Source organism: Eschrichtius robustus, chromosome 17 (assembly GCF_028021215.1).
Source record: "Eschrichtius robustus isolate mEscRob2 chromosome 17, mEscRob2.pri, whole genome shotgun sequence".
Taxonomy (NCBI): domain Eukaryota; kingdom Metazoa; phylum Chordata; class Mammalia; order Artiodactyla; family Eschrichtiidae; genus Eschrichtius; species Eschrichtius robustus.
The window spans coordinates 23,790,529-23,804,223 of record NC_090840.1 but is presented as its reverse complement, the minus strand read 5'-3'; the positions used below and the strand labels follow the sequence as shown (position 1 = coordinate 23,804,223).

General features: G+C 37.5%; 2 protein-coding genes across 2 annotated transcripts in view; both read left to right on the top strand.

Moving 5' to 3' along the window:
• The window catches only part of MRPS28 (mitochondrial ribosomal protein S28), a 103,421-nt gene extending 96,142 nt beyond the window's left edge, over positions 1–7,279 (top strand). The window contains exon 3 of the mRNA XM_068525343.1: positions 6,797–7,279. Coding sequence (XP_068381444.1) covers positions 6,797–6,965 — 169 coding nt within the window. The 3' untranslated portion in view covers positions 6,966–7,279. The remainder of the gene's footprint in view (positions 1–6,796) is intronic.
• On the top strand, positions 253–791 carry LOC137751138 (cytochrome c). The gene has a single exon (XM_068525574.1). The coding sequence runs from the start codon at positions 321–323 to the stop codon at positions 636–638; it is 318 nt and encodes a 105-aa protein (XP_068381675.1). The 5' UTR covers positions 253–320; the 3' UTR covers positions 639–791.
• Positions 7,280–13,695: the final 6,416 nt, after the last annotated feature.

Below are 13,695 nucleotides of genomic sequence, written 5' to 3'. Positions count from 1 at the left end.
CTGGACCTAATTCTCTTTTTAACACCTGTCCTTAATCATTCCTAATAGTTTTAAACTTAAGGAAGTGACCAGGGTAATGAAAGAAAAATTCCTTCTTTACATATGCCATGGACTTTTGTCTTATATCCATTAGAAAATGAGGCCGTGGTAGAGGTTGGGTCTACCGCTTACCAACTGTGTGGCTGTGAGCAGTGGCCCAGTGAGCTTGTTCATTGAAGTCCTAGGTTTCATTAAGAAACACATTGGGGGATTAGAGAGTGGGACGTTCGGCTTGCGAGCGGGAACGGCTTAGTCGTACACGGAGAAAGAACGATTTAAAAATGTGTGATGTTGAGAAGGGCAAGAAGATTTTTGTTCAGAAGTGTGCCCAGTGCCATACTGTGGAAAAGGGAGGCAAGCACAAGACTGGGCCAAATCTCCATGGTCTGTTTGGGCGAAAGACAGGTCAGGCTGTCGGATTCTCTTACACAGATGCCAACAAGAACAAAGGCATCACCTGGGGAGAGGAGACGCTGATGGAGTATTTGGAGAATCCCAAGAAGTACATCCCTGGAACAAAAATGATCTTCGCTGGCATTAAGAAGAAGGGAGAAAGGGCAGACTTGATAGCTTATCTCAAAAAAGCTACTAATGAGTAATAGTTGGCCACTGCCTTATTTATTATGGAACAAATGTCTCATGACTTTTTATGTGTACCATATTTAAATTGATCTCATACACTAGAATTCAGATCATGAATAGCTGATGTAATATTTCTGTCCTGATTTAAATAAGATTGGCTTGTGGCTAAATGAATATGGTCAGCTTTTTGAATTTTGATAGTAATTCTGGTTCAGCAAGTACTATCACTGTTTTCCCCTTCCAAAGAGATGATTAAACTTGAATACGGAATGTTAAACTTTTCAGGGATATGGTGAATGCCTTCTCAAACCCTATAGGAGATTGGTTTTATATTTAGATTTCTATAACTGGTTATATTAATATATTTAAATATTGAGAAGCTCCCTTCACTGTCTCATAGACCAGCAAGATTCACCTGTGTTTCAAGTTGTGTTCATTCACCTGTTAAGGCAAGGGCTGAAGATACGCTGACAATGTCCACTTTATCTTTTTGGTCTTAACTATGCCAATTTAATTAAAATTCTCCATCTAAAAAAAAAAAAAGAAACACATTGGGAATTAAACAACAGACATAATTATCACAAGGCCATGTTGTTGTGTAGATGGAATGAGAACCCATTTCTTTTACCTCAAGAAATATAAACAGACTTAAAATCTAGCACAAAACTTTTTAATCTTATAGGTCTGTAGATGACCTTCAGGTAATCTGTGAACTTCTTAAAATTGTAGCAAAATTATGGGTATTTGTGCACTTTTAGAAGGAAAAGTCCATTGATGTAATCAAAGGAATGAGGAAAAACTAATTAAAATTTAAAAATAATAAAACCTCATTATAGGAAGAAGACATAGAGGAGATAGTGTCTGGTATATAAAGAAGGGGGATGGTTGATTAGGTTAGAAGTTAAGTCTACTATTGAAATGGTAATTTTTTTTTAATTTTTGAATTTTATTTATTTTTTTTATACAGCAGGTTCTTATTAGTCATCAGTTTTATACACATCAGTGTATACATGTCAATCCCAATCTCCCAGTTCATCACACCACCACCATCCCCACCCCCCCGACGGCTTTCCCCACTTGGTGTCCATACGTTTGTTCTCTACATCTGTGTCTCAACTTCTGCCCTGTAAACCGGTTCATCTGTACCATTTTTCTAGGTTCCACATACATGCGTTAATATACGATATTTGTTTTTCTCTTTCTGACTTACTTCACTCTGTATGACAGTCTCTAGGTCCATCCACGTCTCTACAAATGACCCAATTTCATTCCTTGTTATGGCTGAGTAATATTCCATTGTATATATGTACCACATCTTCTTTATCCATTCATCTGTTGATGGGCATTTAGGTTGCTTCCATGACCTGGCTATTGTAAATAGTGCTGCAGTGAACATTGGGGTGCATGTGTCTTTTTGAATTATGGTTTTCTCTGGGTATATGCCCAGTAGTGGGATTGCTGCATCATATGGTAATTCTATTTTTAGTTTTTTAAGGAACCTCCATACTGTTCTCCACAGTGGCTGTATCAATTTACATTCCCACCAACAGTGCAAGAGGGTTCCCTTTTCTCCACACCCTCTCCAGCATGAAATGGTAAATTTTAAAGGAAGCTAAACAATGCTTCTTGGAAGAAAAAATAATGAACCTATTGAAATGATCATCTTCCCCTTCCAAGAAATAGTATGTGCTAAAAATAGATTCATTGACGGCTTAACTCCATCAAGAATTAAGGAAGAGTGATAGGAGATAGGTAAAATTAGACAGCTCTACCTGCCCCTCAATCCTCAGTGTTCCTTGAACCACTGTCAAAAAGAATACTAGAATAGATAAGTCACTATGACTGACAATATATTCTACTTGTTTTCATTTATATTGTGGTTAATGCTGGGAAGTGTGGACTGTTAAATGTGTAGTTTTCTGAATTTTACTTGCTTTTGTTCAGTGCTATTTTGCCTCACATCTTCAAAGGAAATTCAGCATTCATTTCAAAAGAAATTGTTTTCTTTTTTGTAGGACATTTATAATGTATTTATATATATTGCATGTTATATATATTATATAACACATTTTAAGAGAGGAATGCTTATACCATTAAAATAAGTAAGATTTGAATCAAAGCAAATTATTGAAAGAAAACCCACCCCCAAAACATACCTTCTACAGAAATCCTTCATTGGTTTAATTATTACTTGGAATTATATCTGGGACTGCTCTTGTACTCCCCATCACGCCAAGGCTGAAGCATCAGGTGTCACCGGCTTTGTTTTGATGGTGATGGTGGTGGTGGTGGTGGTGATTGATGATGGTAGCTAACATTTATTGAGCATTTATAAGGGCTTGGCAGGTGTTAACTCATTTCATGCTCATAGGAACCTAGAAGGCATAATTATTCCCATTTTACAAATGAGGAAACTGAAACAGAGTCAGAGTTGCATATTTATGGATAGAGCTGGGCACACATCTGGCCATCTGGCTCCAGAGTCTAGAGTCTTGACCACCACATTGCCTCTTCTGGATATTTATACGTAGGCCCAAATCTTTGAATAAATAGACCATTTAAGAACTGCATGAACAAGCTGGGGAAAGAGTTTACTGGCATTTTCATTTTAAATCTTGTTATGTGGAACAATGGAAACCCACATGGGAAGACTAAGTGGTATTAAGTGATTGTCAAAGACTGCAGTACTGAAGGTTCACCTCAAATTTCATTGGCAGAAATGGAGTTCTCAGAAATACATTAGTTATTTCTTTACTTTTCCCTTTAATAAAGTGTTTCAAAGTTAAAGCGCGGATAAACTCCACATTAATTGTATGGCTGCTATTCCTGTTGAGTGAGGACTTTGCTAACCTTTCCATGTCCCGGGTCTCCCAGAAAGGACAGTCTGTGTCTGGGAGAGGCAGCCCCACCCCAGCTGTCAGTAGGCTTTGTTCAAGGGACTGTTGTTAGGTGCCTTTCTCCATTATATATTGTCATTGCCTGACCTTTTTTTTTTTTTTTTTTTTTTTTTTGATCTGTTTAAATTACTCACCCTAAAGTCTGTTGGCTTTTTCATCACTTATAGAAAACATCTGTTACCCTCAAAGGCTGTTAATGGTGGCCACAAAGTCCTGTCAGAGGTCCTCATTTTACTGGCCCTTTGTATGTGTGTAGGATGCTGTGTCTTGTACACAATAAAGGTAATTCTAGGCCAGATTTTTCTCAAATGCTGATCAGAGAAGACTGCATCCAAATCACCTGGGGAGCTTGTTAAAAAGGGAAATTCCCAAGTCCCACCCTACATTTGCCAGCTCACTCTCTGGGGTTGCTTCCCTCATTTGCATTTTTAATAAGCACCCCAGGTGCTTCTGATGTACTGGAAAGTGAAAAACCACTGTTCAAAAGGCTACGTTAAATGAAATGTATACATCTCAGTACTGTAAGAGAGGCAGATGTGATTAAAGCCCTGCCCGTAACGAGCCTGTAGTCTGCTAGGGAAGATGACACATAGAAATAATGCACAGTGAAAATTAAGTACCATAAAAGTAGAAACAGCTACTTCCAGGTAGCAGAAGTCAGAGAATCTTCTAGAGGTTTTTTTGTTTAGTGCAAGGTATGTACATGTGGGTGATTCTTCATTCATTTAGCACATGTAAAGTCCTGCAGTTCATTTTTCATCTCCTTTACCAACTCACTGGATAACTTCTAGAATTTGCATAATTTTTAGAGATGAAGACAAAACTTTCATATTATTAAAGGCTACTACACCTAAAAGAAGTTTTCCTTTCCATAAACTACCAAGCATACTGTGCACTCATGGTATTTCTGATTTTATTTTTTAACAGGAGATTGCTAGCATTTTATGACACAGAACCATCTACACTGAGAGCTTCCCCTTCAGTGAGACTGTGCCCAGAAATTGTGTCCCAAGTGTTTGTGAATGTTCATCCCTTTTCATAAAAAGTCACTGTTCCCTTTCATCGTGGTTGTTTATAGGCCAGATATGAATAATGGAAGGAGAAGAGAACTAACTTTATTAACTACTGTGCACCAGGCACTGTGCCAGGCAAACTTCAGAGAGGTTAAGTAAATGAGCCAGGCCACACAGCTGCTAAAGCCAAGAGAATGGAAAGCCTAGGTAGTCGGTGAGGTGGTGGCTTTTGCCAGCAAGCGTCTTGTTAACTTATTGACAAACATTTGAGTACCTGCTGCATTGGCACTGGAAGGATACAGAGAGAAATACAGTGCCAGATCTTGGGGAGTATTCGATCTAATGAGAAATCAGAGATTTACACAGTTAATCAATACAGGTGAGTGAAGGGCACTGACATTTGCACTTACTGGGCTATGTGTTTTCAATATATAATATTATCCCATTTAACCATCCCAGCAAACCTGCCAAGTGGTCGAAGTCTGTTATATAGATGAGGGAATTGTGGTTCAGAGAAAGCAAGTTACCCAAGGTTACCCAACTCGTAAGTAGCAGGGCTCAGATTTGCATCCAAGTCTGTGACTGCAAAACCTCTGTCTTCCTTGGGAACTCCAGTGACAGAATCTGCATTCTGATAAGGGGAATGTGGAGGCTCTCAGGAGCTGCCTTTGATGCATTCTACCTGGATACTTAGGAATCAATAGGATTTATTTAGAAGGAAAGTCCAAGCAGTGCTACAACAGAAGCAAAGGTGCAGAGGAGTAGAAGTGTGTGGGAATGGACGTTAGGCCATTTCCCCGTAAGCAGAGCAGATATGGAACCATCGTGAGAGGCGGACTAGGAAGGTGGGCTCCGGGAAGACCAGGTCCTACCTCAAGCTTTAGCTAAGGATGATGAGACCTGAAGGGCTAAGCTCAAGAAATATCTGTTAAAAAATGAACAAAACTTGGTAACTAATTGGATGTTGCAGGGTGGGGGGCAGGGAAGGGGGTCAACGTGAATCAAAGCTGATTAAATGAATCACTGGAGTAGTGCTGTAAGGACAAATGAAAGAATACATTAGAACACAGGTTACAGCTCCAAGTAATGCAGAAAATAGTGTTCAGCTTTACCTTGTCTGTGAACTTAGCTTGTTTTTCCAGTGGTTAATTCATACGGAGTGTGTTCTATAATTGCTGTTTTCTAAGACTATAAAGCTATGCCTTAATAGTCTAGGATATCTCTTTAATTTTTTTAAACAAAGACAGAAAGTAAGGTCTATGCCGTCAGATACACACTCCCATGTACATATATGTAAACATGCATATAAAAGGACTAGGAAATGTGACTGACATCATGATTTTACAAATTTTACAAAAGGACATTTCCTTCTGTAACCAGAAAGAAAAATAACTTAAAAAAAAAAAGCCAAATAGCCTAAATGTTTACTTGATGGACCACTTATAAATTCCTCCAGAATACCTAGTCAAACATTGTTCATTATATGGTCTACTAAAATCATTTTCCAGTGACTTTTTTGGAGAACTCTGTTTCTTCATTTTCTGTTTATATAAAATTGTTTTAATTTTAATTTTAAGACTAACTTAGAGTACTCGAGGTATATATTTTTAGATTTTTAAAGATTTGTGGTTTTCATTCAGTAGCCATATTTTCACTCTCCCGTACCTTTTCATAATGTTGATGTTAAATTCTTAAAATAATTGGTCAAGGAAGAAAGACAGATGAGTATCAGTTTTCATTTGGTATTGTGAAATACTTGAATAATTTTTTTGACCAAACTGAGCCATCATGCATGTTATGGCCAGCATTATACTTTAGTTACAGTTCAATCAATCCCCAGTACTAAGTACTTTGCACTTAGACTGTTTTCCATTTTGTTTTTGTAAAATTTCTTTTACTTTAAAAGAAGATTTTAATTTTAGAAGACAAAATGTTTCTGAAAACATTTTTTCCCCTTGATACTTTCTGACTTTAAAAATAACTGACATTAAAATAAATGTCAGTTTCAAGAACCAACTTGTTTGAATTTCAGTTTGGAATACGTTTTTATTTAGGTTATAAAATCTTTAAAGGCAGCTTTAAGATGAAAATTCTGATACAACTAAATTACTTTTCTGTCAAAAACAACTATTTCTCATATACTAGTGTTAATTTTGTTATCTTGAGCCAACACAAATTAAAAATTAGAATTTGGGTTTTACTTTAAAGTAGTTGTTCATTTAGTGATATTCAGAATTAATGGAATTTTTTTTTCTCACTGTTTAGGAAATACCAGAAAGGAACCAGAGTCCGGCTGCGGCTGTTAGATCTTGAACTTACATCTAGGTTCTTGGGAGCAACAACAGATACAACTATCCTAGAGGCTGACGCAATTCTGTTAGGAATCCAGGAGAGTAAAGACTCAAAATCAAAAGAAGAACATCGTGAAAAATAAATGAACTTTGCTTAGTGTATTCACTCCTTTTTTGTTGAACCCAGGTATTCATCACGATTGCCATTAGACAATTATGAATAAATGATTGGAGAAGACATAGTAAATGCAAGCTATAATTATAGCTCTTATTTGTCAGAATTTTCTTTAGGTGTATCTCTCCTCCCCCTGTTTTTATACCCATTCTTTCCTTTGATTGGAATAGTGTAAACTGTACTTAGATACTCTGTCATTCAATACATATGTTTTGAGTGTACTCTTTGTGCGTGGCACTGTTCTAAATACTAAAGAAACAGCAGTAAACAAATTAGACAAAATTGCTTGCCTAGTAGAGCTTACCTTTGGCTGGGGGAAATTGATAACAAATAAGTAAAATATTGATATATAGTATGTTAGACAGGGATGTGTGCTGAAGACAGAAATAGAGCAGGAAGGGCAGAGGATCTGAGTAGACATTTTTCCAAAGAAGACATACAGATGGCCAAGAGGTACATGAAAAGGTGCTCAATGTCAGGGAAACGTGTCAAAACCACGAGATACCACCCCACACCTGTTGGAATGGCTGTAATGAAAAGGCAAGAAATAGCAAGTGTTGGCGAGGATGTGGAGTTTTAAAAGGGAACCCTTGTGCACTGTTTGTAGGAATGTCAGTTGGTGCAGCCACTATGGCAAACAGTATGGGGGTTCCTCAAACAATTAGAATTAGCACATGATCCAGCAATTCCACTTATGGGTATTTCCAAAGAAAATGAAAACATTAACTCAAAAATATATGCACCCCCATGTTCATTGCAGCATTATTTACAATAGCCAAGGTATGGAAGCAACCTAAGTGTCCATCAATGGATTAATGGATAAGGAAACTGTGACACACACACACACACACACACACACACACACACACACACAATGGAATATTATTCAGCCATTAAAAAATAAGGAAATCTTGCCATTTTTGACAGCATGGATTGACCTTGAAGGCATTGTGCAATGTGAAATAAGTCAGAGAAAGATAAATGACCGTAAGATCTCACTTATATGTGGAATCTAAGAAAAAGAGCTCATGGATTCAGGGAAGAGATTGGTAGTTCCAGGGCAGGGGTTGGTGGTGGGGAGAGGGGGCAAAATGTGTGAGAGGGGTTAAAAAGTACAAACTTCCAGCTATAAGATACATAAGCCATGAGGATGTAATGTACAGCATGGTGACTATAGTTAATAATACTCTATCGTATATTTGAAAGTCGCTAAGAGAGTAGATCTTAAAAGTTCTCATTACAAGGAAGAAAATTTTAAACTATGTATAGGGATGGATATTAACTAGACTTATTGTGGTGATCATTTCCCAATATACACAAATATCAAATCATTCTGTACACCTGAAACTAATGTATTTCAATTATATCTCAATTAAAAAAAATAAAGCAAAGAATGGGTTTATGAGGTATCAGAGTGATAGATTGAAATTTAGGTTGTGCTGTCAATAGAAAGCCTCAGAAGAATTTACTTTTTTTTTTTTTTGATGTAAAAGATTTTATTTTTCCACTGATACGGTATTTAGAAAAAGCTCTTTAAAGAGCTTTTTTTTTTAATTGAAATATAATTGACATATAATGGTATATTAGTTTCAGGTATATAACAGAATGATTCAATATTTATATATATTACAAAATGATCACCACAGTAAGTCTAGTTAACATCCATCACTGTATGTAGTTACCAGGAATTCACTTGAATAATAACTGAAGGATTGAAGGAGCTAGTCCCATGAGTCCCTGGGAAAGAGTATTCTAACAGAGGGAACAGCTACTACAAAGGACCAGATTGTGCTTGTCCCATTTAAGGGGCTTGCGAGGAAGCCATCGTAACTGAGCATAAGAGGAATAGGAGATGAACCTGAAGAAGTGAGGGAGGTCTTGTTGGTCCTGGTATGAACTTTGGCGTTTATTTACTCTGATTGGGGTGGAGGGTCTTTGCAGGATTCTCAGCAGAGGAAGGGTATAATCTGACTGACAATTTCACTGGATCCCTTACTAGCTGGGTAGACTGAAGACGAACAAGGGCAGCAGCAGCAAAATGTTAGGAGACTTTGCAGCAATCCAGGCGAGAGATGCTGGTAGCTTGGACCAGTGGAGTAGCAGTGGAGGTGGTGAGAAGTGATTGCAATCTGGGTATATTTCGAAGGTAGAGACCGTGGTATTTCCTAACGTATTGGATATGGAGTGTGTGATAAAGAGAGGAGTGAGGGATGACTCCAAGGTTTTTGGCCTGTGCAACTAGAAGAATTGAATTGCCTTTAATTGGAAAGGGGAGAGCAGGTTTGAGGGGGACTATGAGGGCTCCGTTTTGGACTCGTTAAATTTGAGACGCCTATTAACAATTTAAGTGGAGATGTTCTGCACGCAGTTGGATACGTGGATCTGGAATTCATGGGAGAGGTCCTGATGTAATATAAAAACTTGCAAATCATAAACATTTTATCATACTTCACAAATTATGTGGGTCAAGCACCCCAGAACAAAGATGACCCATTAGACGAGTCCTGTATTAAGTAGGAATGGCCCGTCTCTGGTACTCCCACCAAGCTCCATCATCGGAGATTCTCAGTGTATCACCTCAGCGTGAACACTGTTGGTGGATCGTGAAGGTACAGCAGCTAGAGGCTGTCTACGACATACCCTCCACAAATCAAGACTCTCACTCTTTTTTAAACCACTTTATTGAGGTATGACATGTAAAAAGCTGTACACACTTAATATATACAATTCAAGGAGTTTGAGGAGAAGTCTACAGCCATGAAACCATCACACCATCAAGACATAGACACATCCATCACCTCCCAAAGGTTCCTCCCACCCCCTTTATTTATTTATTTTTTTTTTTGAGGGAGACCTGAATAGTGTGTTTTTATGCCTACCACAGTTGCCAAGCATGCAAGAGTCAATGTATAAAAACTACAGTTCTGATTTGTCTTTTGGTTTTCTGAGCAAGAATATAAACTTGAAATAAGTGAATTATCAGTCATGACAGGTTTATCATATCTTTGTAGGTGTCTAATTTTATTTGAAATATAGATGTGTCATAAGTTTCTCAGCCCTTCCCAATTTCGTTTTTATTTGACCTAAGATTTAATTAATTAATGTGGCCAACTCTTTAGTTTTCCATTATGTAGAGAGCTACGGTGGTGTAGATTACCCTAATTATTCGTATTTAGCTTTAGAATATATACCCTCCAGAGAGTAGGCATAGAGGGAACTTACCTCAACATAATAAAGGCCATATATGACAAACCCACAGCCAGCATCATTCTCAATGGCGAAAAACTGAAAGCATTTCCACTAAGGTCAGGAACAAGACAAGGTTGCCCACTCTCACCACTATTATTCAACATAGTTTTGGAAGTTTTAGCCACAGCAATCAGAGAAGAAAAAGAAATAAAAGGAATCCAAATCAGAAAAGAAGAAGTAAAACTGTCAGTGTTTGCAGATGACATGAGACTATACGTAGAGAATCCTAAAGATGCTACCAGAAAACTGCTAGAGTTAATCAATGAATTTGGTAAAGTAGCAGGATACAAAATTAGTGCACAGAAATCTTTTGTATTCCTATACACTAATGATAAAAAATCTGAAAGAGAAGCTAAGGAAACACTCCCATTTACCACTGCAACAAAAAGAATAAACTACCTAGGAATAAACCTACCTAAGGAGACAAAAGACCTGTATGCAGAAAACTATAAGACACTGATGAAAGAAATTAAAGATGATACAAACAGATGGAGAGATATACCATGTTCTTGGACTGGAAGAATCAACATTGTGAAAATGACTCTACTACCCAAAGCAATCTACAGATTCAATGCAATCCCTATCAAACTACCAATGGCATTTTTCACAGAACTAGAACAAAAAATTTCACAATTTGTATGGAAACACAAAAGATCCCGAATAGCCAAAGCAATCTTGAGAAAGAAAAACGGAGCTGGAGGAATCAGGCTCCTGGACTTCAGACTATACTACAAAGCTACAGTAATCAAGACAGTATGGTACTGGCACAAAAACAGAAATATAGATCAATGGAACAGGATAGAAAGCCCAGAGATAAACCCATGCACATATGGTCACCTTATCTTTGATAAAGGAGGCAAGAATATAGAATGGAGAAAAGACAGCCTCTTCAATAAGTGGTGCTGGGAAAACTGGACAGCTACATGTAAAAGAATGAAATTAGAACACTCCCTAACACCATACACAAAAATAAACTCAAAATGGATTAAAGACCTAAATGTAAGGCCAGACACTACTAAACTCTTAGAGGAAAACATAGGCAGAACACTCTATGACGTAAATCACAGCAAGATCCTTTTTGACCCACCTCCTAGAGAGATGGAAATAAAAACAAAAATAAACAAATGGGACCTAATGAAACTTAAGAGCTTTGGCACAGCAAAGGAAACTATAAACATGATGAAAAGACAACCCTCAGAATGGAAGAAAATATTTGCAAACAAAGCAACTGACAAAGGATTAATCTCCAAAATATACAAGCAGCTCATGCAGCTCAGTATCAAAAAAACAAACAACCCAATCCAAAAATGGGCAGAAGACCTAAATACATTTCTCCAAAGAAGATATACAGATTGCCAACAAACACATGAAATGATGCTCAACATCACTAATCATTAGAGAAATGCAAATCAAAACTACAGTGAGATATCACCTCACACCAGTCAGAATGGCCATCATCAAAAAATCTATAAACAATAAATGCTGGAGAGGGTGTGGAGAAAAGGGAACCCTCATGCACTGTTGGTGGGTATGTAAATTGATACAGCCACTATGGAGAACAGTATGGAGGTTCCTTAAAAAACGAAAAATAGAATTACCATACGACCCAGCAATCCCACTACTGGGCATATACCCTGAGAAAACCATAATTCAAAAATAGTCATGTACCACAATGCTCATTGCAGCACAGTTTACAATAGCCAGGACATGGAAGCAACCTAAGTGTCCATCGACAGATGAATGGATGAAGAAGATGTGGCACATATATACAATGGAATATTACTCAGCCATAAAAAGAAACAAAATTGAGTTACTTGCAATGAGGTGGGTGGACCTAGAGACTGTCATACAGAGTGAAGTAAGTCAGAAAGAGAAAAACAAATACCATATGTTAATACATATATATGGAATCTAAAAAAAAAAAAAAAAAAAAGGTTCTGAAGAACCTAGGGGCAGGACAAGAATAAAGATGCAGATGTAGAGAATGGACTTGGGACACAGGCTGGGGGAAGGGTAAGCTGGGACGAAGTGAGAGAGTGGCATGGACATATATACACTACCAAATGTAAAATAGATAGCTAGTTGGAAGCAGCTGCATAGCACAGGGAGATCAGCTCGGTGCCTTGTGTCCCCCTAGAGGGGTGGGATAGGGAGGGTGGGAGGGAGACGCAAGGGGGAGGGGTTATGGGGATATATGTATACATATAGCTGATTCACTTTGTTATACCGCAGAAACTAACACACCATTGTAAAGCAATTATACTCCAATAAAGATGTTAAAAAATAAAAATAAATAAAAAAGTATATATATTTTTCGATGAAGCAAATCCTTTTTTTAAAATTGTGGTAAAATATACCTAATGTACGATTATCATTTTAACCATTTTTAAGTGTGCAATCCAGTGGCTTTTAAGTATTGATACATGCTCATTGTTGTGCAACCATGACCACTATTGATCACCAGAACTTTTTCATCATCTCAAACTGAAACTCTCTATCCATTAAGCAATAACTCCCTGTTTCTCTCTGCCCTCATCCCCCATAACCATCATTCTATTGTACTTTTCTGTCTATAAATTTGACTACTCTAGGTAGTATTGTACAATAAGTGAAATCATACAATATTAATCCGTTCATGTCTGGTTTATCCCACTTAGCATAAATGTTTTCAAAGTTCATCCATGTTGCAGCATGTATCAATTTCATTCCTTTCTAAAGCTGAATAATATTCATTGTACGTATATACCACATTTGTTTATCCATTCATCTATCAATGGACATTGAGTTGTTTCCAGGTTTTGGCTGCTGTGAATAATGCTGCTGTGAACGTTGTGCTAGAATGTATTTTTTTAACTTACAATTGAATGAGTCTGTGACCTAAACAACTTATGGCATGCAAGAAAAATATGCTATCCCATAATAAGTAATGGGCTGATTCAAGATAAGCTGGTTCATTGTACAGCATCTTCACAGATTCCTTTCTTGCACTCCTTTCAGGTGTTTGATGAAATCCATAACCACTCCCAGTGCTTTGCCAAAAAGAACTGGCCTCTTTCTGTATTTGCTGATTTGCCCTTTTCCACGCAAATGTTCTTTCTATTTCCATGGTGTTTCAAACAACCAGGAAAGACTTTAGAAATCATCTAGGCCAGGAATTTAAAACATTTATGGGCACAGAAACCCTTATTTAAATAAAATTTTACTTAGTGTGAAAGATTGAATTATTGATCTCAGTTCTTCCCTTCAGTGTAGTAATACTGTAAATGCATACTCTCAGCGTGGTCTTATGATGATGAATTATACTTTCCTATGCCTTGACTTTGGACTTGGGCATATGACTTGCTTTGGCCAGTGGGATCTTAGTGACAGTGAACAGAGGCTGAAACATGCTTTAGTGTTTGGCCTTGCTCTGTGGCACAGATCTTCAGAGCAGAGCCAAGCCTAATGGA